At 41.0% G+C, this 24,421-nt stretch overlaps 1 protein-coding gene across 4 annotated transcripts in view; it reads left to right on the top strand.

Annotated features, from left to right (window-relative positions):
• SLC37A1 (solute carrier family 37 member 1) overlaps positions 1-24,421 on the top strand; it is a 48,178-nt gene that overhangs the window by 8,030 nt on the left and 15,727 nt on the right. For all 4 annotated transcript variants that reach the window (XM_061629457.1, XM_061629456.1, XM_061629454.1 and 1 more), the window contains 8 exons: positions 784-910; positions 2,638-2,716; positions 3,439-3,574; positions 6,732-6,808; positions 7,989-8,155; positions 8,590-8,627; positions 13,538-13,669; positions 14,875-14,965. In XM_061629457.1, the coding sequence (XP_061485441.1) occupies positions 784-910; positions 2,638-2,716; positions 3,439-3,574; positions 6,732-6,808; positions 7,989-8,155; positions 8,590-8,627; positions 13,538-13,669; positions 14,875-14,965 (847 nt within the window). The remainder of the gene's footprint in view (positions 1-783; positions 911-2,637; positions 2,717-3,438; positions 3,575-6,731; positions 6,809-7,988; positions 8,156-8,589; positions 8,628-13,537; positions 13,670-14,874; positions 14,966-24,421) is intronic.

The following is a 24,421-nucleotide window of genomic DNA, read 5'->3' as shown; positions in this document are numbered from 1 at the left end:
AATGTGTGTAAATAAATAAACCATATTTCACAAAGACACCACAGTTTCCACTGACTTCTTCCCAAGGAAACCAGACCCTGGGTGAGCGCAGGGACCCCTGGAAATCTCACCTCTCGGAGATAGGGGTGGTGCGCAATAATATATAGCTGAGATGATTGTCATAATTCATGGCCTAGTGCACTGAAATATTTTTATCACTTTTCTTAAGGTAGTGAAGCAGGGCTGGCCATTGATCTGCTTGATTCTAAGCTGATCCAGCTGAATCAGCCCGGAGCTGGCAAAAGAAAAAAATGACTAAACTACTTCCCCCTTCAACTTCAGTCCTGGGTAGCACAAGCTGGCAGGGCTTTGGATGCAGTGGTCAATCCAGTGCTCCACACTGGCTCACTGCTCTTGGCAGAGTTTAGGAATGCTCTGTTGTATTCTTTAAAATCTGCTGTAGTAGACAATTTTGTACCTTCATTTCATTCTCTGTGCAACTCCTACTCTATATTATTTGGAGAACTGGCTTAGGGTATACAGTGGTTGATCCAGCTTCTTTCAAATGTCCTCTCTTTAACCATAGGAAGGATGAGGCTTCATGGGAATTTGCAGCCTCTTAACAAAAACATTCTTTAGAAAAGCATGTGAAGGTGGCTTTCATGAAGGCTATTCAACTCTTTTTAAGGTTGAAAGCCTTTTTGACTGACAGAGAGATCTATTTTGAAATATTGCTAAAGAAAAAATGTACATTTCATTCTAAGCAAGGAGGTGTTCTACTGGATTAACTATTTTCTAATTTAGGGGGAATTGCATAAACATTGTAATACTCCAAACGTAATTGAGCATAAAACCTACAAAGAATATGCCATCCAGATTCAGCCTGTTAAAAGACTTTTTAATGAATCTCGCTGTGACTGGGAACCATTTGGTAAGTAGTGGATTTTTTTCCTAAAAATCTGGACAAGATTAAATAAACGAAATAAAAGTACTACCTCCAAATTAGAATAGAATATATAAGAAAATTTTATATTATTTTATTCTTCATTTCCATTCTAGAAGTCTGTAAAGGTTCTTTAGGTGTATTAGTATTTGATAAGAATCCTAGACCTGCTTACCTGGCAGTATGCCCCATTGAACTCAGTGGGACTTACTTCTGAGTAAACACATGTAGGAACACTAAAGAATGCTGCACACATGGAGTGTAAATCATTATTTGTTTAAATCTGTTTATAACATGAATATACAGACTTTATTGGCTACATTATCATTTTAATTGACTGTTGCTAGCTGGCTTGGAAAAACAGCAGGGAGTAGAAAAAGAGGAAGGCCAAAGAAGAGATGGATTGATTCCATAAAGGAAGCCACAGACCTGAACTTACAAGATCTGAACAGGGTGGTTCATGACAGATGCTCTTGGAGGTCACTGATTCATAGGGTCGCCATAAGTTGTAATCGACTTGAAGGCACATAACAACAACAACAAGCTGGTTTAAGTCTTCTGAGAAAGGGTGGGATAAACATTTTTTAGATTAACTTTTTCCATCCTTCTGCCTTGCATTAACAACATTTGCACATGGCACAAATAACAAACATTGTTCAATGCATGCATAAAGAAGGGAAGTGGAGTCACGCCCACAGACCCCATTCTCTACCTTTTTATTCAACCAAATCTGTGCACATGGCCTACATGTGTGTCTATGTGCAGTCTGGACACTGGCATTTTCAATCTAAGAGTTATGGATAATACAGATAGAGTTTATGACCATGCCTCCCTACACAAGTTTAGTTAAATATGTGGAGATCACGACTGGGGCCAGTGGCCATTATCATGAAGGATAGTAACTACTAGTTGTGATGGCTATATATTGCCCCCAATATTGGAGGCTGTATGCCTCTAAGTACCAGCTACTCTGGAACATGAGCTACTTGTGGGCTTCCAATAGACACACTGTCCACTGTGAAAATGAAATGTTGGACTTGATGGGCTCTTTTTATGTTTTTATTGCCCCTCAGTGCATTCACCAAATGCAAATATGTCATATAGGGCTAGTGGAAAACACATACATGGTTTAAACCTCACCTGTGAAAATGAATCTTAAGAACCTGTACAAGATTTTCCATTTTAAAGGCCTAGTATAATGCTGGAGCGTACAGCAGTGGTTCCCAAGCTTTCCTTCTTGCAGATCACTTGAAAATTGTGGAGGAACTTGGCGGACCACTTTTTCTGCCTGTTTTAGCAATTGTAATGCACTATGCTAGATGCTGTATGATTTCTATTTGTATTTTTGTTGCTTTTATTTCTTATATTGTATTTGTATTCTTACAAATATAATTTGAATTCTTAAGGAATGCAAATTGTAATATAAAAAATACAATATTATATTGTATTTTATAATACAGTAAAAAATACAAAGGGTATTTTGTATTTGGGAACCCCTAGTCTATAATGAATAGTGTTCATCCATTATATCAGGTTGTTCACTTTAATCAGGAATGTTACAAATATGGTGCACTAATATAATCTGATTAAGCACAATTTGCGTAAGGAGCTAGAAGCCCTCTTTGAAGTTGTAATATGTATTGTTAAGACTATTTTTAATGGCTATTTGTGTCTTAATAATTCAGTCCCATGAACTGTAACAAATGTGTTCCTAGATAAGAGCAACTACAAACAGTTGTTGGGAGCTTTGGATTATTCATTCCTGTGTGCTTATGCAGTTGGAATGTATCTGAGGTAAAATCCTTTTCTTCTTTTTTAATCCTGTTTTATAGTTTCAAGTTGTATTGCTTCACCTCTGATCTTTTGCTGTACTCAATTGTTTAAAAGAGGAGGGGGGAAGAAGGGATTATTGAAGAGAAGAGGAATTTTGGAGACTATATGCACTATGATTTAGGAATGAAGATTCTAGAGTGTAGAATATTCTCTATTGCAGTAATTCATTAAAGTTGCTTTAAAAATGAACAAGTTCAAATCCTATCTCTGTTGTGGATGGGAAGAACTGATATTTATTTGTTTTTGATTCTTGTTGCTGAAGACAAACCAAAGGCTAGGAATACAAAAACAGAATACAAACAAGGAGGAAAATGAATATTTTAAGTCACTTTTCTTTTTGAAAATATTAACCTCTCCTCCCTATATGGAATAGACTCCTTAGGAAAAGTTTTGTTCATATTTTGTTCTCTAGTTGCAATCTCACCTTGTCCCTTGGTCTACTTGCTTCAGAACCTTGCCTCTGGGTGATAGATACCTTAAGTGGATATGTAGGAAGCAGTTATGAGTATGTTCAATGTTTAAGCAACCCATACTTTGGAGTCAAATATCTTGTTTGTTTGTTCAAAAGAGAATTGCAATAGAAGCCAATCCTATTAAGTTCCTCAAATTCATTACATCAATAAGCCTTTGCTCAGCATGCTTCAAAATCTCTCTCCCTCTTTTTTTGGGGTCTGAATTCTAAGTGGCATAATAGGTGAGCGTTTGCCTATCCGATATTATCTCACAGGAGGGATGTTTGCCAGTGGACTCTTCACTGCAATGTTCGGATTTGGCTATTTCTATAACATACACAGCCTGTGGTTCTACATCATGGCTCAGGTAGGAATGCCTATGTTTCTTTTCTCACTTAGAATTCTCAGATCTAGCACAAAAAGAATTGCTTTTCTGCAACTGTCTAGAAATCTGCATAGTTCCCATTGACAGCCTTTGCCCACCATTTGTTGTCAAGAGATATACTGCAGGTCTGGGGAACTTCCAGCCCACGGGCCAAACTTGGCCCACCAGGGGTTCAAATTTGGCGCCTGAGGCCATTTCCCCAAACCACATTCACAGATACATGGCTTCCAGTACACAACTGTTAGCCTTATAAGGCACTCCCAATTATGCACTGACAAGAGAAAGCAGCCTTTGGCTTTACTGCCCATCCATTGATGGGCAGTAGAGCTGAAGCCTGCTGGATTGGATGCATGCCTGGGTTGCACATGGTACTTTGAAGCCCTGCTTTGGGATTTCAAAGCATCCAATCCCCTAATGTTATTGTGACATAAGGTAATTGACAGGTGAGCAGCCCTACCCACCTCTCAGATTTGGTTAGATCCTGATAAGGAAGTGACCTGCGGAGCAAAAACAATTCCCCACTCCTGGTGTACTGCCTCAGAACATGGAGGTTCCATTTAACTGTATCTTGATGATAAATGGCTCACATAAAATTTAACATGTTGCAGTAAGAGACTACAATAGAATTTCCAATTATGCACCACTGTAAAATTAAAATTGGTACATTCTTTATTGCTGAAGAAGCAAAAGTGTTAAGAAGAGCTGAAGAAATGTGTTTGTGGGCCTTGAGTCCTTGTGCAAGGTACTTATCAGTAGATGACTTGCAAGCTCCTGCTTTTGCCACCCAAGCTCAAACAATGTTACAATCTACTTTGAAAGATTAGGGTTGATGGAAGAAACAGCACTGGTGCAAACCAGGGAAAACAGTAGAGTGATATGGCAGTTATGGAACATCTTTGGCTCCCTCAGAACATAGCAGTACATCTTGGTGTACATTGTGGCAGCTAGTAGTGGGTCCTAAAGAGATGTGTTTTGGTGGAGGTTTTTGGATCCAGGTTGCTTTTCTTAGTTTTGATTAAACTTGAGAAAACGTCTAGTTTTGGGGGGGGAAATCCTGTGTCACTGAATTTCCCTACAGCAAAAGTGCTGCTGGCTCAAGTGTGAAGATAGAATTTTTCTAGTATATTTAATGTTTCAAGTCTGCAAAGACCTGATTTGGATTCTTGATTTATTTGCAGCAGCGGGGGGGGGGGATCATTCCTCCTACACTTGAAGCGTTCATAGTATCCAATTTGTTTATATTGGGCTCCTTCTGGGAGGAAGGGCAGGATAGAAATTTAATAAACAGTAATAATAATTGGGTAACATAATTTTGGAAGTTTGCTTTTTTGTACTGCAATTGCTTTCAAGGGGGTGGGGTATATTAATAACGTAAGAAATAACTCAGCAGAGTAGGTTTGTGTATGTTGTACCCCTTCAACCACTTCACCTTCAGTCCTCAGATATTTCCCTTTTACTATTCAAAAAACAGAGATAAATTACCACCACTTATGATGGGCATTTACCTGTTATCCTCTGGACATTTGGAACAGCATCACTTTTTCTGGGAGGTATTTTAGTAGCTTGTAAAAAACCTTGACATCTGCTTTTAAGTGTATGAAAGTATAGAAGGTTCAACTGTAGAGGCAGCTTTAGAATATGATTTATTAAAAATAGGTGGCAGTTAAAAATTGTCACTTGGAATTCAAAATATAAAGTATTTATAAATTTGACTAAAAAAGCAGACTTCTTTGTCTTGTGTTGGTGTAATGGGACAAGGCACACACATGCTTCACTTACCCAGCTTCTAGGAGTTCATTTCCAAAACCAGATCAAATCAAGGAGCTAAAAGGCAAAAAGATGCCCTTGGCCTCCATTGTCTCCAAGCATATTTTTTTCAGTAGAAAAAGAGGAAATCCAAACAAGAGATGGATTGATTCCATACAGGAAGCCACAGACGTGAACTTACAAGATCTGAACAGGGTGGTTCATGACGGATGCTCTTGGAGGTTGCTGATTCATAGGGTCGCCATAAGTTGTAATCGACTTGAAGGCACATAACAACAACAACAAAATTATGCTATCACAGGAACTGTAGAAGTTGCTCTAGCACAGCTTTTCCCATCCTGCTGTCATCCAGATGGTTTGAATTGCAACCTACATCAACACTGGCTGTTGTCTGTGCTGGCTAGGGCTGATGGAGGTTATAGTCCAAAACATCTGGAGAATGCCAGGTTGGGGAAGTCACTAGAGCATTCTAGGGTATTTAAGAATAAATGGATGGTTGTTAATCACTTTTCGTAACTAGGACTGAAAAGTGGGGGAGAGCTTGTGCTGCAATCTAGAAAACAAAGAATAGGTAACAGTTAGGACTGACTAGGCTTTGCAAGTTACATGGTCTTCCAGACTGGAACTGACTCCTTGTTAAAGTGACAGCTAGTCATACCAAACTCAGAATCATCATCCTTCTCCATTGACAAACATGGTATAATTTCTAAGTGCAGAATGGCAGGAGTACTTGGCATTTGGAGGAAATTGTATGGATTCTGCTTGCCACTGCAACTACCCTCTTCTTATATTTTCACCATCTATTCAGCATTGTTCCATGCATCTCAGTAAGCAGTCATGTATTACTTGGGCTGTAGCTAGCTTCAGATGTTAAATAGCCAGAAGAAAAACTCAGCATTGCAGGCATAACAAACAACCATATTTCTCAGCCTTCCAAAATATTCAGGAAGATCAACAGGGACAATGGGAGATGGTGAGAACAGGGAGCTGAAGTCTCTCTTAGTGAAAACCCAAGGGGTAAAAAAACTGAGAAAGATTCAGGAAAAACCTGTTTGTTCCTTTTTTTAAAACTTTCTGAAAAAATTAAAATTAAAATAACAAAAAAACATTCCTTTCCACCCACCCCCATTTTTCTGGGTCCCCCCCCCAGGCTTTCACATCTCAAGTCTCTCTGATAGATTGGATTTGTAAGTTAAGTAATAAGTAAGTAATGAGTAAGTTAAGTAAGTATTTAAAAGCCATATTAATTTTGCTGATAAGTTTAACCTACCTTTGAAGATTCTTTTTTATATTGATTTGGTGGACATACAGCATACTCTGGTGAAATACTCAATTATTTCAATATCACTGTTGCCATTTTTAAACATTTCAGGTGGCTAATGGATTGGTGCAAACCACTGGCTGGCCCAGTGTGGTTACCTGCATTGGCAACTGGTTTGGGAAAGGAAGGTAAATACTCTATAACTTGCTTGTCTTGGAGAGACTTTTGGTCCAGAGTGCCACATGTTAAATGACTTAGTCTACCTTGCCAATAAACTGACACAAATGTACTCACAGATTTTAAAAGCTTTGTTTTTTACATAGAATTGTGCCATTAATTTTTCCTTGTTAGGAGGGTAATAAAGACAGTAATTTATTGAGTGATTTGAAGTTCCTGGGGAAAAAAATGATAGTGTGAAGCTTATGTGGAGGCTTTGTTTGCACATAAGCATAAAGGCATATTTCAGACACAACCTCCTTGATATGGAAGCACTCAGCTGAGTAAAGGAAATGTCTTGCAGAATAAGGAATATTTTCTCAAGACTACCCACAGGTTTAGCTAGCTAAACATACTGTATAGTTCATGCTGTCCACGTGGCAGTTCCTGTCAGCTCTGGTTTGAGTGGGACTATTGCAAGTTGATGAACCCTGCATTTCTGGACTGCAGGGACTAGTAATCCAGAGCAAGGCCTGCAATTAGACAGAATGAAGCAGCTGACCCCAGCTGTTCCTGTCAAGCTGGCATGTGGCTGCTTGCTTGTTGCTGACCTGGGCTGGTTGGCTTATCTAGCATCCCAGTGTGTCAGAGTGATGTCTGGAAATGTCTTTGCTGTTTGAAAATGCTCTTGACTGAGCAAGCAGGCAGAGAGGCAGCCAGCACAGTCTACACACTCTAACGGGCACTGTTCTGCTCGTATGATTCATGCTGGTGCCACCTCTGCTGCATTGCAGCTGTTGCATGAGCAGGTAGCAAGCAGGTGCCAGGCAGATTGGTGAGCAAGCGAATGATGGCAAAATGTTGAAGGTCAGTTGTGTTGTGCCACGCAACCTACCCTGTACCCTCTATCCTAATTTGCTACCCTCAGTGTGGTGAAAGATGCTATCTCATCAACAGTGTTGAAGTAAGATTCAGTTGTCATTCTAGTCGACTTCTGTATGTGGAATCAGGAGGTGTTATCTTAGCTTGTGCCTCAGGCAGCAAAAATTCCTAGGCCAGTACTTAAAACAGCACACAAGAACCCAACACTCTTTCTAGACATGCCCCAACTTAAAATATTTCAAGAATTTTAAAATTTAAATGTACTGATGTCTTGCCTGGTAAAGGTTAATGTTAATGAAATGATTAACAGACTGTTTTTCTTTTTTATAGGAGAGGATTGATAATGGGATTATGGAACTCCCACACTTCAGTGGGGAATATTTTAGGATCCTTAATAGCTGGCTATTGGGTATCTACCTGCTGGGGTTTGTCCTTTGTGGTGCCTGGCATTACAATAGCCTCAATGGGGATAGTCTGCTTCCTTTTTCTTATTGAACGTAAGTACCTGTATTCAACTGAATGTATGCAAAACTGAATATGTTGTTGGTTGGGATAAATGTAATTGATCAGCACTGTTCATAGGCACACTCAAAAACATCCTCTGGTTTCTATTGTAGAAACAGAAACAGTCCTGGCATAGTAATTTTCAGAAGGTGCAAAAGTAGAACAAAAGGGAGTGGTGTGAGTCCGGGGTAGGAGGATGAACAGAATAGGAGAATGTGCATGTCATACTACAGCATTATTCCAACAGGCTTAGTTGTAAACCAAGTTTATGGGTGACTTTAAGTTGACACAATGCAAATACTAACATTTGTATTCAGTCAAGAGCATACTGATTTCATGGTAATATGAATTTTTAGATTCTGTGTGTAAACAGCATTTTGAAAAATAAATCGTGCCCTTTCTATTGTTTTCTATTGCATTGTTTCAGATCCTAAGGATGTAAACTGTACAAGTACATCATCCAATGTAAGTAATGACTTGTAGGGCATCATTCATTGTATTTTCTCCATTTCCAATTTCACAATACCAGTTTTAAAACCAGGATGTGTGGAGGAGGGTAGGTGGACAGAAAGAAGAAAAACAGATGGTTCAGGATGAAGGCTGAAAAACATTTCCTCCTTTCCCCCCCTTAAACATTCACTTTCAGAGAGAGTTCCGTGCAACTCAGTGGCTTGCACACTACACTGAAAACACTGATTTGCCTTAGTGAGCCAAAATTTGGGTGATTGTGGATGGGGGAAGTGTTCATGAAACAGGATGTGTATATACACAACACATAGGCAAGAATGAATGGGACAAAAATGTTTGCCTCATGTGCAATGTGATGCAGAGCAATGATCCATCCCCTCTCTTGGCGAGAAAGGGGGGAGTATCAGAGCCTTTATATTGCCTAAGCTTTCCAGTTGGCATTGCAGACAAAGGGGAATAACCCTTGAAGCCTAATTCTTACAGTGTATATTTAGATGCCCTATTGACTTTAGTAAGGCTTGTTTCCAAGTAGGATTGTAGTATTATTGTTTTTAATAACTCTTACAAAAATAGCTTTCAGAATTCAAAATTTGCATGAATGGATCAAATAGATTCATCATTCAGAAACCAATATTAAGCACTAAGAAAATAAGCACATCTTGGGTAAAGCAAAAATATTTTCATAATTAGATTTTTCAAGGCTTCAATATGAATTCATACATATGGATTTATAGGGTTATAGTGGTAAGCAGATCATTCAATCAGCACAAGGATTTCTCTTTGTGTAATGGAATGATTTCCCCTTGCGCTCCCCCTAAATATGTTTTGGGGTTTTCCCCCAACTCTTCAGAGCAGATTTGGTTTCAGCAATGTCTAAAAATTTACTGTTATTATTATTAATTTACTTTTTTACTCTCTCTTCACCCCAAGGTCCCAGGGTGAGTCATAACAATCCAAAATACAACATTAAAAGCAGTCCAAAACAAACCCATTCAGTGGGGTTGATAGACAATGATTCTTAGTCTGAGAACAGGAGTGTTCTGTGTATACAAGAGTGACCTTGTTTTATTTTCTGAGATGTTGGAGGCTATGCAAATATATAACTATTCACTTGAAGTTAGAAGTTCGCCGTTTGAGTGATATGTTTAGCAGCATCTTTCTTTTTACAAAATTTATTGGATGGTGGCTTATGCAATATCTTATGGATTGTAAAGCTAACAGCACCATCCTAGCATGGATAACGATTTAGCCCTCTGCACACAGAGAACAGGGTGCACAAGTTCTATGCACGAAGGCTGGATAGGAATGTTCATAATATGTGAGCAGTAGTAACTATCCTGGGCCAAGACCTTCCACTCTTTCCCACAGACTGAGGGCTCTTCCAGACAACCTGTTTATTCAGCATCCACTCAGGTTTGCTGCTACAAACTTAAATGGTGGCTAGATTGATATCCAGCCTTTACTGAGCATCCGTTCTGATTTGTTTACGAAGTGGTTATGTAACAATGAGCATTCATCCTTAGGCATTCCGTTTTGCTTGCAGGGTGTTTACACATCTTCCTATTAATCATTCATTCATGCCACACTTTTCAATGCATTTCCCGATCACTTTCCAAACCACAAAAAGTCTAGATTTAAAATGCATCTGTTGTGCTAGGGCAACTGAATGCTTTAACCCATTTTAAATGCACAAACCTAAAATTCCAGTATGTGTTTGAATTCCTCCAACAAAATACTGACATTCTGGAGACACACACAGCTTTTTTTCTGAATGAAGATACAAATCTGCATGCTGTCTTCATATTTTTAAAAATAACTGACTGGCTATCCTCTTCTTGAGAACTAATGAGACCTGGTTGCTGACAGGAGAAAATATTGCACATAAACTGAATGGAAACTTAGAGAAGAATTTTTGAAACGTATTCTGCTGTTTGGCAAGATACTGCCTACATGCTGCTTCACCATAAAACCCATAATCTATGTACCTCCCTGGGGAGGGTTGAATAAGCAGGGCTATCATGCGCAAAGCTTACTCTTGTTAATTATGTGTATGATCTATATGAGGACACCTGGGTTCTTTGATGCCCTAGTTACGAGAGGGGAACCTCAGACCTGGAGGCTGAATGTAGCTCTCCAGGCTTCTCTGTTTGGCCCTCAGAATTCCACACAGGCCACATCCCCTCTCCCCAGGCCATACCCCACACTGGCCCCCCATACCCCACACTGGCCCCACTTTACACCCAAGTGTTTGTACTTGGCTGGAATGTGTCCTTGAACCCTGATAATGCTTCTTCTGTCCTAAACAGAGGATGGTGTGTGTGTAGAAATTAGTCTAGTGTACGAAGGTAAGACTTACATTTGTTGCTCTGCCCACTTTTGCCTTTGGCCCCACCCACTACTGGCATGTGGAGTTCAGAAGGTTGCCTGGAAGGAAATGTGGCCCTCAGGCTGAAAAAGGTTATTTACCCCTGCTCTAGATAAAGGATAGAAAGCATCATGCTTCTTGTACTGTGTTTGGGAATGGATGGACCCATTAAAGTCTGGTTTTTCTCAGTTCTGTGTGGACTCCGATCCAAATCCATCCTGTTCTGTTTCCATGCAGATTTTAAATCCTTAGCTTTTGGCAAAAGTGGATCTTTGCTTGCTTTATTCTAATGATTAAATGTCATGGATACAAAGTTCAAAAGAAGACATGGCTAACAATTGCAGTTGTCATACTGTGTACAGAATCAGCCACATTCCAGGAGGTGTATTCTTAAGGAAGAAACACATTGACTGGATAGTAGGACATACCATTTGGGCTAGAGAAAACCCCAGGCAAACACCATCAACAGTGACATGCGCAACTTATTGTGGTGGACAGATTAAGATGGTCCGCCCCCAGAGACTAATGAAATTCCACAGAATTCCTGAATGCCCTGGGGGAGTTCTCAGAAGATAGAGCAGATGACCCTGTTGAAACCCTTGTCACACTTCGGAAAAGTGAGGCGCATCAAGCTCTTGACACGGTTGCCTCCTCTCCGGCACTGTGGAGCCCAGTTTGCACCTTGGTATACCAGTGAGCTAAGGGCAATGAAACAGGCTGGACAACAGCTAGAGTGCAAGTGGTGAAAGACGTGCTGTGAGGCTGATTGGGCACGAGTAAAACATAACCATGCCTACTGTGTTGCAGGGTACCATCTTGTCCCCCATGCTGTTTAACATCTATATGAAGCACTTGGGAATGGTCATTGGGAGATTTGGGGCAAGGTGTCAACAGTACGCTGATGATACCCAGCTCTATTTCTCTGTAACATCTGAATGGGAAGAGGCCATGCAAGCCCTGGACCCGTGCCTGGACTCAGTAGTGGGCTGGATGAGGACTATTAACTGAGTCTGAATCCTAGCAAGACAGAGGCGCTGTGGGTTGGTGGTTCCCAAGTTCAGATAATTGGTCAGTTGCCTGCTTTGGATGAGGTTGTATTTCCTCTGAAAGAGCAGGTCTGTAGCGTGGGGGTGCTCCTGGATCCATCTTTGTTGCTAGAGGCCCAGATGTCCTCAATGGCTAGGAGTGCCTTTTACCAGCTTTCGGCTGGTAAGACAGCTGCACCCATTTCTGGACCGGGAAAGCCTGACCACTGTTGTCCATGCACTGGTAACCTCCAGGCTGGATTACTGTAATGTGTTCTATGTGGGGCTGCCCTTGAGGTTGATCCAGAAGCTGCAGATGGTGCAAAATGCAGCTGTGAGACTGCTCACTTGGGGCAGAGTATTGCCAACCTGTCATCCCGCTGCTGAAAGAATTGCACTGGCTACCTATTAGCTACCGGGCCAAGTTCAGGGTTCTAGTTTTGGTGTACAAAGACCGTCTTATCCCTTACATACCCAGTCAATCACTGTGCTGTGCAGGTGAGGGCCTCCTGCAGATGCCATCTTATCAGGAGGTCCGTTCTGCACAACATAGGAAGTGGAATTTTAGTGTAATGGCATCTACCGTGTGGAATTCCCTCCCCTTAAATATTAGACAGGCATAATCTCTTATCTTTTTGGCACCTGCTGAAGACCTTCCTCTTTCAACAAGCCTTTTAAGTAGAGACCTTATCCCAGTCTGTGTCTGTGTTGGAATTGTTTTTAATACGCTTTTAAAGCTTTTTTTTCTTAAAAAAAGATGTTTTAAAGCTTGTTTAAAAATGTTTTAAAGATGTTTTAATATGTTTTTAAGGATGCTTTGTTTTAATATATTTTAAAGTCTGTTTTTATGATGTTTTAAAGTGTTTTTAGTAATTTTGTTTGCAGCTCTGGGTTCCTACCAGGAGGAGGAAGGGCAGGTTATAAATCTAATAAATTAATAAACTTATTAAGATTATTCAGGGTTCAAATTCTGATATCATATCGAATCAATCAAGTAGTTAAACTGGTTTTAGCAATTATAGCTTACTGAACAAGTATTCAGTATTGTTTGGGAAATACAGAGAGCACACAGGGGCTGTGCTCAGTGGTAGAGCTCATGCAGGAGATCCCAGGTTCCAGTTAGATCTGAAAGGAGAAGTTACCTTTATGACCCAAACCCAACCCAAAACTACTGCAAGAGTAATTCTATTATTATTACAAGGAAATACCTCCCCTAAGAAAATGTTAGCTAATAAGTCCATGTTGCAAGCACCTGAAGAAATTCCTAAATATGGCATTTTGTCAAGCTGAACATGTCATGTAAAATTTTGGTCTCTTTGCAAGAAGCATGATTCCATCAGCAAATGTAAATTGCCTCAGTCATTTGTGTTTCAAAAGTATAGATTATGGTTCCAGTTAGTCTTTTATGATCCAAAATTGTTTCATTTTCACAGTACATGAAAGTATTTGATTTGCTTGGTTTGCAAAGAAGATGTGTGTCTTATTGCCTTCATTGAGTTTGACGGGGTCTTTTGTAGGATCCAGAGATGCACTGTCTGCTCCCTGACAATGAGAGGTGCACCAAGCCACTGAATCCTAACAATGGAGGATGTGAGGGAATTGAAAACAGAAAGTCTGCTATAAGTTTTTCTGGAGCTCTGAGAATACCTGTGAGTATGTCGTGTTTATCAAATCTGGATTGATACTTTGCCTGCATTCTACCCTTGTCTTTCGCAGAAGATGAGTCTAACTGTAATAATAACTTCTACTCTGTCACCTTTTCCAGTGACAGTAGCTGTGATGGAAACAAAACACAAAGTACCCAATAGGAGGTACTTGTTATCATCACTGATTTTGTGCACCATTTGAACCATGAGCCACCCTGGACTTTGCAGTCTTCAGCAGAGGCCCTTGCCTGTGAAAATTGGCCATTTCAGTGGTGCCTCCCCACCCTTTTTAGGAAATGCTCTCTGCAGGGAAACATACCTGGCACCATCATTGTCAAATTTAGGTGCCAGGCTAAGACATTTCTTTTACCCAGGCTTTTTATGGTTAGGTTACCCTCTACTGCAGTGCTCATCTTTTAGTGGGGTGGGATAGGACTTGTCCTCCTTACTGCACCACTAAATGAACTTTTAGGAATTTTGTATTGTATGTCATTTTAAATTTGGCTCTTAATTGGTTTTGTTTGTATTTTATTCTGTTAAGACACTTCTTTTTTGTATAAAGCAACCAACAAATGCAGTAAATATTAATGACAATTGTTCCCCTTCCCTCTCCCCATTTCAGTGCTGATCCTGCTAGTATGCTTTGGGCCAACAGTGGTCAGCACTGGAATTGGTAACTGACTTCTGGGTTATAGGAACTTCACATTCCGGTTACCCACAATGGATGGAATGGATAAATCCCAACTACCAGAAAGTGCCTTAGTGCTAAGAAGTAATGGTTCATGGTGTCATTGTTTATATACCTTGGACCCATTAAGCAATCTGTTTGCCATGACAGATGTCATTAAGGCTCAGTATAGTCACTTTAGCCTCTGCTCTACTTATTACCAAGTTTGATGTCTTGTATGGGCCATCTGTCCCACACAAGAGATTAGCAAAAGTTATCACACCACAGACAGTTGCTACACTCAGTGCTGAAGATTAATCCCAGTAATGAACTAACATGCTGTCCCCTTGCACCATTTTAGGTTTTTTACACCTGAATCTTGGAGCCCTTGACTCATATAGGTTTAGGCCATTAGATCTTGCATAGGAATACTTTTGTGCTAATATTACCCAATGCAAACAAACTGCAAAGTGTGCTTATTGCTTGTTTCTTAATTTTGTTTTGCTCATTTAACCTTAATTTTATTTTCCATTCTACATAGGGAGTTGTAGAATTCTCTCTCTGCCTGTTATTTGCCAAACTTGTCAGCTACACTTTTCTTTTCTGGCTTCCATTGTACATCACAAACGTAGGTAAGTGTGTAGTTAAAGAACCATGTAAGGGTGATCCATATAAAATATAGAGTTATGCACAAGTCATTGCTGGCAAAAGGGAGAGTATTATATTGGTGGGTTTTGCAGGGTGCTATTTTTTATTAAATTTATATCCCAGCCTTCCTCTCAAAAGAGCATGCACGCAAACACATACAAAAAATACTTTCAGGGTGATAATGGGGGTGGAGACAAAAGAGAGTCAGCCTGCTTTATTGTTGCCATGTTCACAGGTAACTTTTTAAAAGAGGCAGAAATTGAGTCACAACCACCCATTTATAATCAGTCTCTTAGCTAAGGTCTAGAAGCAGTTAATTGCCTGCAGTCTGGCTGAGGAAATTCCAGCTACTCAATCCCACTCGCTTGTCTTTGGGAGCTGTTGGCGAATAACTGGCAGCAAGAGAAGACGTGGCTCCGTAATGGGCTTTGCAAGTTCCAGTTGCTTGGCCCCATCTTTCCTCAAAGGTCCTCAGAGGGAGCTCTTGTATTGTGCAAATCTATTTTTAACCGTTTGACAGCCTCTCAGGGCTATAAAATGCAATCTAAGTATTATAAACAAACAAGACTTTCGTTCTGGGCAATGATGGGGAAAATTCCCACAGCTCGATTCATAACTGGGCTTGGCTAATTGGTCTATTTCTCTAAAGTCAGAAAAATAGCTTGGTTATTTGCTTGGTTATTGCCTTAATATCCCATGCAGTAATTATTGAACTATTGCCTTAATATCCCATGCAAGTAAACTAATGCTTAAGATTCTACAACAAAGGCTCTTACAATATATGGAGCAAGAAGTGCCAGATGTTCAAGCTGGATTTAGAAAGGGAAGAGGCACCAGAGATCATATTGCAAACATATGTTGGATAATGGAACAGACCAAGGAATTTCAGAAGAAAAATCACCCTGTGCTTCATAGATTACAGCAAAGCCTTTGACTGTGTAGATCATGAAAAATTATGGAATGCTTTAAAAGAGATGGGGGTGCCACAGCATCTCATTGTCCTTATGCGCAACCTATACTCTAGACAAGAGCCTACTGTAAGGACAGAATATGAAGAAACTGAATGGTTCCCCATCGGAAAGGATGTGAGACAGGGGTGTATTTCATCATTCTATTTGTTAAATCTATATGCAGAACATATCATACAGAAAGTGGGATTGGACCAAGGTGAAGGAGGTGTGAAAATTGGAGGGAGAAATATCAGTAATTTAAGATATGCAGATGATACCATACTACTAGCAGAAACCAGTAATGATTTGAAATGAATGCTGTTGAAAGTTAAAGAGCAAAACACAAAGGAGGACTACAGCTGAACGCCAATAAGACAAAATGTATGTAACTTTACAGTTGACAATGAGGACATTGAACTTGTCAAGGATTATCAATACCTTGGCGCAGTCATTAACCAAAATGGAGACAATAGTCAAGAAATCAGAAGAAGGCTAGGACTGGGGAGGGCAGCTGTGAGAGAACTAGAAAAGGTCCTCAAATGCAAAGATGTATCACTGAACACTAAAGTCAGGATCATTCAGATCATGGTATTCCCTATCTCTATGTATGGATGTGAAAGCTGGACAGTGAAAAAAGCGGATAAGAGAAAAATCAACTCATTTGAAATGTGGTGTTGGAGGAGAGCTTTGCGCATACCATGGACTGAAAAAGACAAATAATTGGGTGTTAGAACAAAGTAAACCAGAACTATCACTAGAAGCTAAAATGATGAAACTGAGGTTATCATACTTTAGACACATCATGAGAAGACCTGAATCGCTAGAAAAGACAATAATGCTTGGAAAAACAGAAGGGAGTAGAAAAAGAGGAAGGCCAAACAAGAGATGGATTGATTCCATAAAGAAAGCCACAGACTTGAACTTACAAGATCTGAACAGGGTGTTTCACAACAGATGCTATTGGAGGTCGCTGATTCATAGGGTCACCATAAGTTGTAATCGACTTGAAGGCACATAACAACAATATGCAAACTCATTATGGATGCTTTGTCAGGTTGGGCTGTGCTGAAAACATCTGCAGCAAGATAGTGGGTGTCCAAATCCCTCACCCAAATCTAGTGGTTTTGGCAGCAGCATATAGGTCCCTCCTTCTGATACCTGTAGAGACTTTCACAGTGAACCCTGGGAGGTGTAATTTTGCTAGGTGCCTGCTGTGCTTTTTTGCCATACCAGCAGCAAAAAAACCCAAAAACTTACAAGTGTGTTAAGAAAGCGCATCGAATAATGACAAAGTAATGAAAAAAAAGTCAATGTTGTAGTACACAATACTGAGGTAGAAGGAGAAAAACACTTTTGATAATTATTTGTTTGGTATCAGAGTACACTGTAGTATACTGAAGACAATTCCATGTCCTGAGGAATTGTATAATTATGTGTGATTTGTGACTGTGGAATGTTGATTTACAGTTAAAGAGGTTTACAAGTCAACTTCATTAGCTGATGCTGGAAAGGAAGAAAGGGAATATTATATCTTATGAAGTAAGGTATGCCTTCTGCCATACAGGTTTTTTTTAACTATTTATTTATTCAATTTGTATTCTACTCTTCCTCTCAAAGGAGCCGATGTGGTAATCTCTGTTGAGATGAGACTGTTATATAGAATAGATACTTTCCCACAATGCTTAGTTTAAGCTAAGCATCAGACCCAGAAATGCATAAAGCAGGAAAGGGATGCACTTGAATTTTCCTCTTAAGCAATATGCCAGTCTCCCAGCCATAGCTAGCCCATAAAGGGCCCTGATACCTCCTCTATTTATAGGCAGATGATAGAATGCATACTGGACCCAACTGTTTTAAAAGTTCTCCTTTGACCTTCAGATATTGCTGAAGCAACACCCATCAGCCCTAGCAAGCATGGCCAATGGTGGGAGTTGTAACTGGCCAATTGCCAAGAAAATCCAACACGGTCACATTTGACTTCAAAAGAGGAAACTTCACAAAAATGAGGGGATTGGTAAAAAGAAAGCTGAAAAACAAAGTCCAGAGGGTCACATCACTCGAAAATGCTTGGAAGTTGTTTAAAAACACTATCTTAGAAGCTCAACTGGAGTGCATACCGCAGATCAGAAAAGGTACCGCCAGGGCCAAGAAGATGCCAGCATGGTTAACGAGCAAAGTCAAGGAAGCTCTTAGAGGCAAAAAGTCTTCCTTCAGAAAATGGAAGTCTTGTCCGAATGAAGAAAATAAAAAAGAACACAAACTCTGGCAAAAGAAATGCAAGAAGACAATAAGGGATGCTAAAAAAGAATTTGAGGAGCACATTGCTAAGAACATAAAAACCAACAACAAAAAATTCTATAAATACATTCAAAGCAGGAGACCATCTAGGGAGACAATTGGACCCTTGGATGATAAGGGAGTCAAAGGTGTACTAAAGAACGATAAGGAGATTGCAGAGAAGCTAAATGAATTCTTTGCATCTGTCTTCACAGTGGAAGATATAGGGCAGATCCCTGAACCTGAACTAACATTTGCAGGAAGGGATTCTGAGGAACTGAGACAAATAGTGGTAATGAGAGAGGAAGTTCTAAGCTTAATGGACAATATAAAAACTGACAAATCACCGGGCCCAGATGGCATCCACCCGAGAGTTCTCAAAGAACTCAAAGGTGAAATTGCTGATCTGCTAACTAAAATATGTAACTTGTCCCTCGGGTCTTCCTCCGTGCCTGAGGACTGGAAAGTGGCAAATGTAATGCCAATCTTCAAAAAGGGATCCAGAGGGGATCCCGGAAATTACAGGCCAGTTAGCTTAACTTCTGTCCCTGGAAAACTGGTAGAAAGTAGTATTAAAGCTAGATTAACTAAGCACATAGAAGAACAAGCCTTGCTGAAGCAGAGCCAGCATGGCTTCTGCAAGGGAAAGTCCTGTCTCAGTAACCTATTAGAATTCTTTGAGAGTGTCAACAAGCATATAGATAGAGGTGATCCAGTGGACATAGTATACTTAGACTTTCAAAAAGCGTTTGACAAGGTACCTCACCAAAGGCTTCTGAGGAAGCTTAGCAGTCATGGAATAAGAGGAGAGGTCCTCTTGTGGATAAGGAATTGGTTAAGAAGCAGAAAGCAGAGAGTAGGAATAAACGGACAGTTCTTCCAATGGAGGGCTGTAGAAAGTGGAGTCCCTCAAGGACCGGTATTGGGACCTGTACTTTTCAACTTGTTCATTAATGACCTAGAATTAGGAGTGAGCAGTGAAGTGGCCAAGTTTGCTGATGACACTAAATTGTTCAGGGTTGTTAAAACAAAAAGGGATTGCGAAGAGCTCCAAAAAGACCTCTCCAAACTGAGTGAATGGGCGGAAAAATGGCAAATGCAATTCAATATAAACAAGTGTAAAATTATGCATATTGGAGCAAAAAATCTGAATTTCACATATACGCTCATGGGGTCTGAACTGGCGGTGACCGACCAGGAGAGAGACCTCGGGGTTGTAGTGGACAGCACGATGAAAATGTCGACCCAGTGTGCGGCAGCTGTGAAAAAGGCAAATTCCATGCTAGCAATAATTAGGAAAGGTATTGAAAATAAAACAGCCGATATCATAATGCCTTTGTATAAATCTATGGTGCGGCCGCATTTGGAATACTGTGTACAGTTCTGGTCGCCTCATCTCAAAAAGGATATTATAGAGTTGGAAAAGGTTCAGAAGAGGGCAACCAGAATGATCAAGGGGATGGAGTGACTCCCTTACGAGGAAAGGTTGCAGCATTTGGGGCTTTTTAGTTTAGAGAAAAGGCGGGTCAGAGGAGACATGATAGAAGTGTATAAAATTATGCATGGCATTGAGAAAGTGGATAGAGAAAAGTTCTTCTCCCTCTCTCATAATACTAGAACTCGTGGACATTCAAGGAAGCTGAATGTTGGAAGATTCAGGACAGACAAAAGGAAGTACTTCTTTACTCAGTGCATAGTTAAACTATGGAATTTGCTCCCACAGGATGCAGTAATGGCCACCAGCTTGGATGGCTTTAAAAGAAGATTAGACAAATTCATGGAGGACAGGGCTATCAATGGCTACTAGCCATGATGGCTGTGCTCTGCCACCCTAGTCAGAGGCAGCATGCTTCTGAAAACCAGTTGCCGGAAGCCTCAGGAGGGCAGAGTGTTCTTGCACTCGGGTCCTGCTTGCGGGCTTCCCCCAGGCACCTGGTTGGCCACTGTGAGAACAGGATGCTGGACTAGATGGGCCACTGGCCTGATCCAGCAGGCTCTTCTTATGTTCTTATGTTCTTATTTTAGAAACATCTGGAAGCCAGAGGTTTCCCACACTTGATCTAAGTGAACGTAACACATTTCCAGTTAGAATTGTGTAGACAGGTGATTATCACAGTTAGAACAGTGGAAGAATAAGCAATACAGTTTAGTATGGTCTGTACTGTTGAGCTAGGGGTACGGAGTGTCTTTGGGTTGCTTATCAGTTGGGACTGTTTCTCTGCTCCTGCAAGCTAGAAAGAATGGGAACATAATTTGGCAGGTGTATTCCAGAGGAGTAGCCAGGTTACTCTTGTATTGGAAACTAGGAATGTATTCAAGAACAAAGTCCGGCTTGTTCTACTTCCACATGGAATGGGACTGAAGTCCATCTTGTCCCGTTTCCATGAAAATAATTCAGAAAAATCAGCACAAATTCTAAAAAGTCCACACAATTTTTTAAAAAAAAAACTTTAAAAACCACTTATGAATAGTCCGAGGGCTGCCTGTCTTTGAACTAGTGCTTATAGGATGGTCTGGGAGCTGCAGCACTCCCTTTTCTTTTTCCAAAGTTTTACAAAAGACAACCCCACTTGGCTAGTGTGTGGGGCTTCTGCTTACCACCCCACCTTTTGTAAAGACTAAAATGCTGCAAGTCCCCCTGGAAGTGATGGGAGACTTGTATGAGGGGGAAAAAACTGGTCATCTGTGATGCGTCCTTCCCTGGCTCTCCCTGTCAGGTTCCTACCTGCGCGTGGTTACTGCCTGTCTCTAGGCACCACCAGGGACTCCACCAGTCCGGACCGCACTCTCTTATGGTTTACCTATCCGCTCTAGCACAGATCTCAACAGATCCCCCTGCTAGGCAACCACCAGTAACGTCCCAATACTAGTATTCCCAGAGACTCTGAATACTGGTATTGTTATTCTCTTCACCGCTGCCACCATTTGTTACAGTTCCCCTTCAGCCTTGGTCATTACCTTACCCTCCCTTCTGGTCTGTGAAACCCCAGCCAAGGATCAGGCCTTTGGTAAACCAAATTAAGTATTTATTAAAGATAACAAAGCTAACAAGATTAACAAGATTTCTACTTAAGGCACATAAGCATATGGTTTTACTCAATACTAATCCGAACTCCACCTCCCTCCTAGTAAACAACTCTCTAAACCCCACCAAGCAATCCACTCTTTCTCTTCTCCCCCCAGATTCCACAATTCACCACCTCACATTCACCCATTTTAAACACTCAGCCAATCATCTTGCATTCTACTGCCCATTCACTCCCCCTCCTCTTTCACTCCACTAACCATGTATCTTCTAAAACAACAACACTTACCATATATACATTAATATAGGAACATCACATCATCCCCATGTTTTTTCTGTAGTTTCCCCTGAGGCTGATGGCACTTCAAGTTCTCTCACTCCCAGGCGGACTTGCAGCATTTCAATCTCTACAAACCATGCAGCCGGAGCCCCACATGCTAGCTGGCTGGGATAGTATTTTTAAAAATTCAGAAAAAAAAGTTGAGGAGAGCAACACTGCAGCCCATGGGCCACCTTGGAAGGAATCTTTCGGACTGCATATTCCAAAATGGGCCTATGTTCCAGGGTGCACTGTGATGTCCTTCCCTGGCACCACCTGTGATGCTCTCACTTGTGGCTACCAGCAGATAGGATCATCAGGTTTATTCTTACCCTTTACAGCACTAGCACCGTTCTCAGAAGATCCCCCTGCTAGGCCTTACTACCCAACACTCTGTATCTCTTATAACCTTTAGACTGTGCCTTAGTCTCTGGCAGGCTATCTTGATACCTTGTGTCTATGGGTATAGGTAATTCCCAACCCCCCCCCCCTGCAGCCTCTTGCACTGAAGCTTACAGCCCTGGGTTTCTCTGTGGTACTGGATACAATATCTTTTCCTCCGCTGCTGCCACCATTAGATACAATCTGTTCAGCCTTGGTTACTTTGCTATTCCCCTTGGTATGTGTATCCCAGCTGAAGGAATCAGGCTTTTATTTAACCAAGAAATATTTATTAAGAATTAGAAATAACAAGATTACGTAAGGAATGTTTCACAAACGTATGGTTTCATCTATATTCTGTTATGTACTTGACTTCTTACTAATTGCCTCAGAACTCCTATTTCACTCTCTACAACAACACCAACCTCCAAACACCACCTCACAGCCACCACCTCAATTCACCACCAAACCTCCACCCAGATTCAACTGTCATTCTTCCATTTATACTCCCAGCCATTTAAACGCTCAGCCAATCATCCAGCATTCTACTGCTCATGTACTCCCTCTCCTCTTTCACTCCACTTACCATATATCTTCTATATAACCAGCACTTACCATATTTACAATATAAGCAGGAGCATCACATGCACATCGATCTGACCAGGGCAGATCAGGTGAGTCTGGCAGAATCCACTTCCATCCCTAGGAGAAACATCAGATTTGGATGGAGTTGGATACCACAGTTAGAACAAGTCGAGCAGAGATGTCCAGAGCACTGTCCTACCTGTACTGGATTAGTTTCAATTATTGCAGCCTGAGGATATAGACAAGCTGCTTGAAGAAGTGCAGCCCACCATCTGCCCCTTTGTCCCATGCCCATCCTAGCTGATGAGAACTAGCTGTAGGGGACTGACTAGGTGGGTCCAGAGAGTGATTTATGCTTTGCTGGAGGAGGGGGAGGTACCATCTGCCTTGAAGAAGGCAATGGTGCATCCCCTCCTTAAGAAGACTTCCCTGGACCCAGAAGTGTTAAACAGCTATTGCCCAGTGGCAAATATTCCCTTTTTGGGCAAGATGCTTTAGAAGGGGGTGGCAGTCCAGCTTCAAGCATGCTTGGAGGAAACTGATCACTTGGATCTGTTACAGTCTGGCTTCAGGCCTGACCATGGCACTGAAACTGCCTTGGTCGCCCTGGTTGATGACATTTGTCAGGAGGGAGATGGGGGGAATGCGACCTTGCTTGGTCTCTCAGCGGCTTTTGATATTGTGTTGACCATGGTATCCTTCTGGATCCTCTCGAGGAAGTGGGGTTTGTGTGCATTTTGTTTCAGTGGTTCCTCTCATACCTCCAGTACTGCTTCCAAAAAGTAGTTATGGGAGGCTACTGTTCAGCACCATGGGATTTATCCTGTGATGTTCTGCAGGGTTCCATCTTGTCGCCCATGCTATTTCACATCTATATGAAGCCAGTGGGAGCTGCCATCAGGAGATTTGGAGTGAGGTGGCATCAACATGCAGATGACACCCAGCTCTACCTCTCTGTTGTTATGTGCCTTTAAGTCAATTTCATTTGCAATATGATCTCTGGTGCCTCTTCCCTTTCTAAATCCAGGTTGAACATCTGGCACTTCTTGCTCCATATATGGTAAGAGCCTTTGTTGTAGAATCTTGAGCATTACTTTACTTGCATGGGATATCAAGGCAATAGTTCGATAATTACTGCATTCCCTGGGATCCCCTTTCTTTGGAATTGGGATGTATATTGAACACTTCCAGTCTGTGGGCCGTTGTTTAGCTTAGCTTTCCATATTTGTTGACAAATGTTTGTCAGAATCTGGACAGATTCAGTCTCAGTAGCTTGTAGCAACTCTGTTAGTATGCCATCTGGTGATTTGTTTCTTCCAAGTATTTTAAGAGCAGCTTTCGCCTCACATCCTGAAATTTCTGATTCTTCATCATACAGTTCCTCCATGAATGAATCTGTCATCCTGGCATCTCTTTTATATAGTTCTTCAGTGTATTGCTTCCGACTTCCGGGAAGGGTGACTTCGCTTGTGCCTGCTTTTGAGACGGGCTCCCGCCTCAAAAGAAGCTTATTCAGATATAAATCAGTCAGAACATTTTTTTTTGACTGATGAAATTTCTCCCGGGCAGGGAGAAACGTAGAGATCAACCTCAAAAGCCTGTTTTTGTTGGGAGGACTGGATTTCATTAATTTATGAGAAAAGGTCCAGCCAGCAATGCCGGACGGACTTCCGAACAAGCTCTATCTGATTAATGCGATACGTTTATCTTTTCTTCAAAGAGAAAACGGACTAACAGGCAAGCACCCTTCTTTCTATTATTTTTTTTACTTGGTTTAAATTGTTGCAGCAAAAAGAGATTTGTCAAATGAATCAGCTTTAAAGAACTTCTGGGTGAGCTATAACTCTTCTCTGTTATTCACGAAATTAACAGCTTATCTCTGTTTCTATTGCAAAAAGCTGTC

This window comes from Rhineura floridana, chromosome 5 (genome assembly GCF_030035675.1).
Source record: "Rhineura floridana isolate rRhiFlo1 chromosome 5, rRhiFlo1.hap2, whole genome shotgun sequence".
NCBI classification, from domain to species: Eukaryota; Metazoa; Chordata; class Lepidosauria; order Squamata; family Rhineuridae; genus Rhineura; species Rhineura floridana.
The sequence above is the reverse complement of the archived record's forward strand: the minus strand, read 5'-3'. Positions and strand labels throughout refer to the sequence as shown.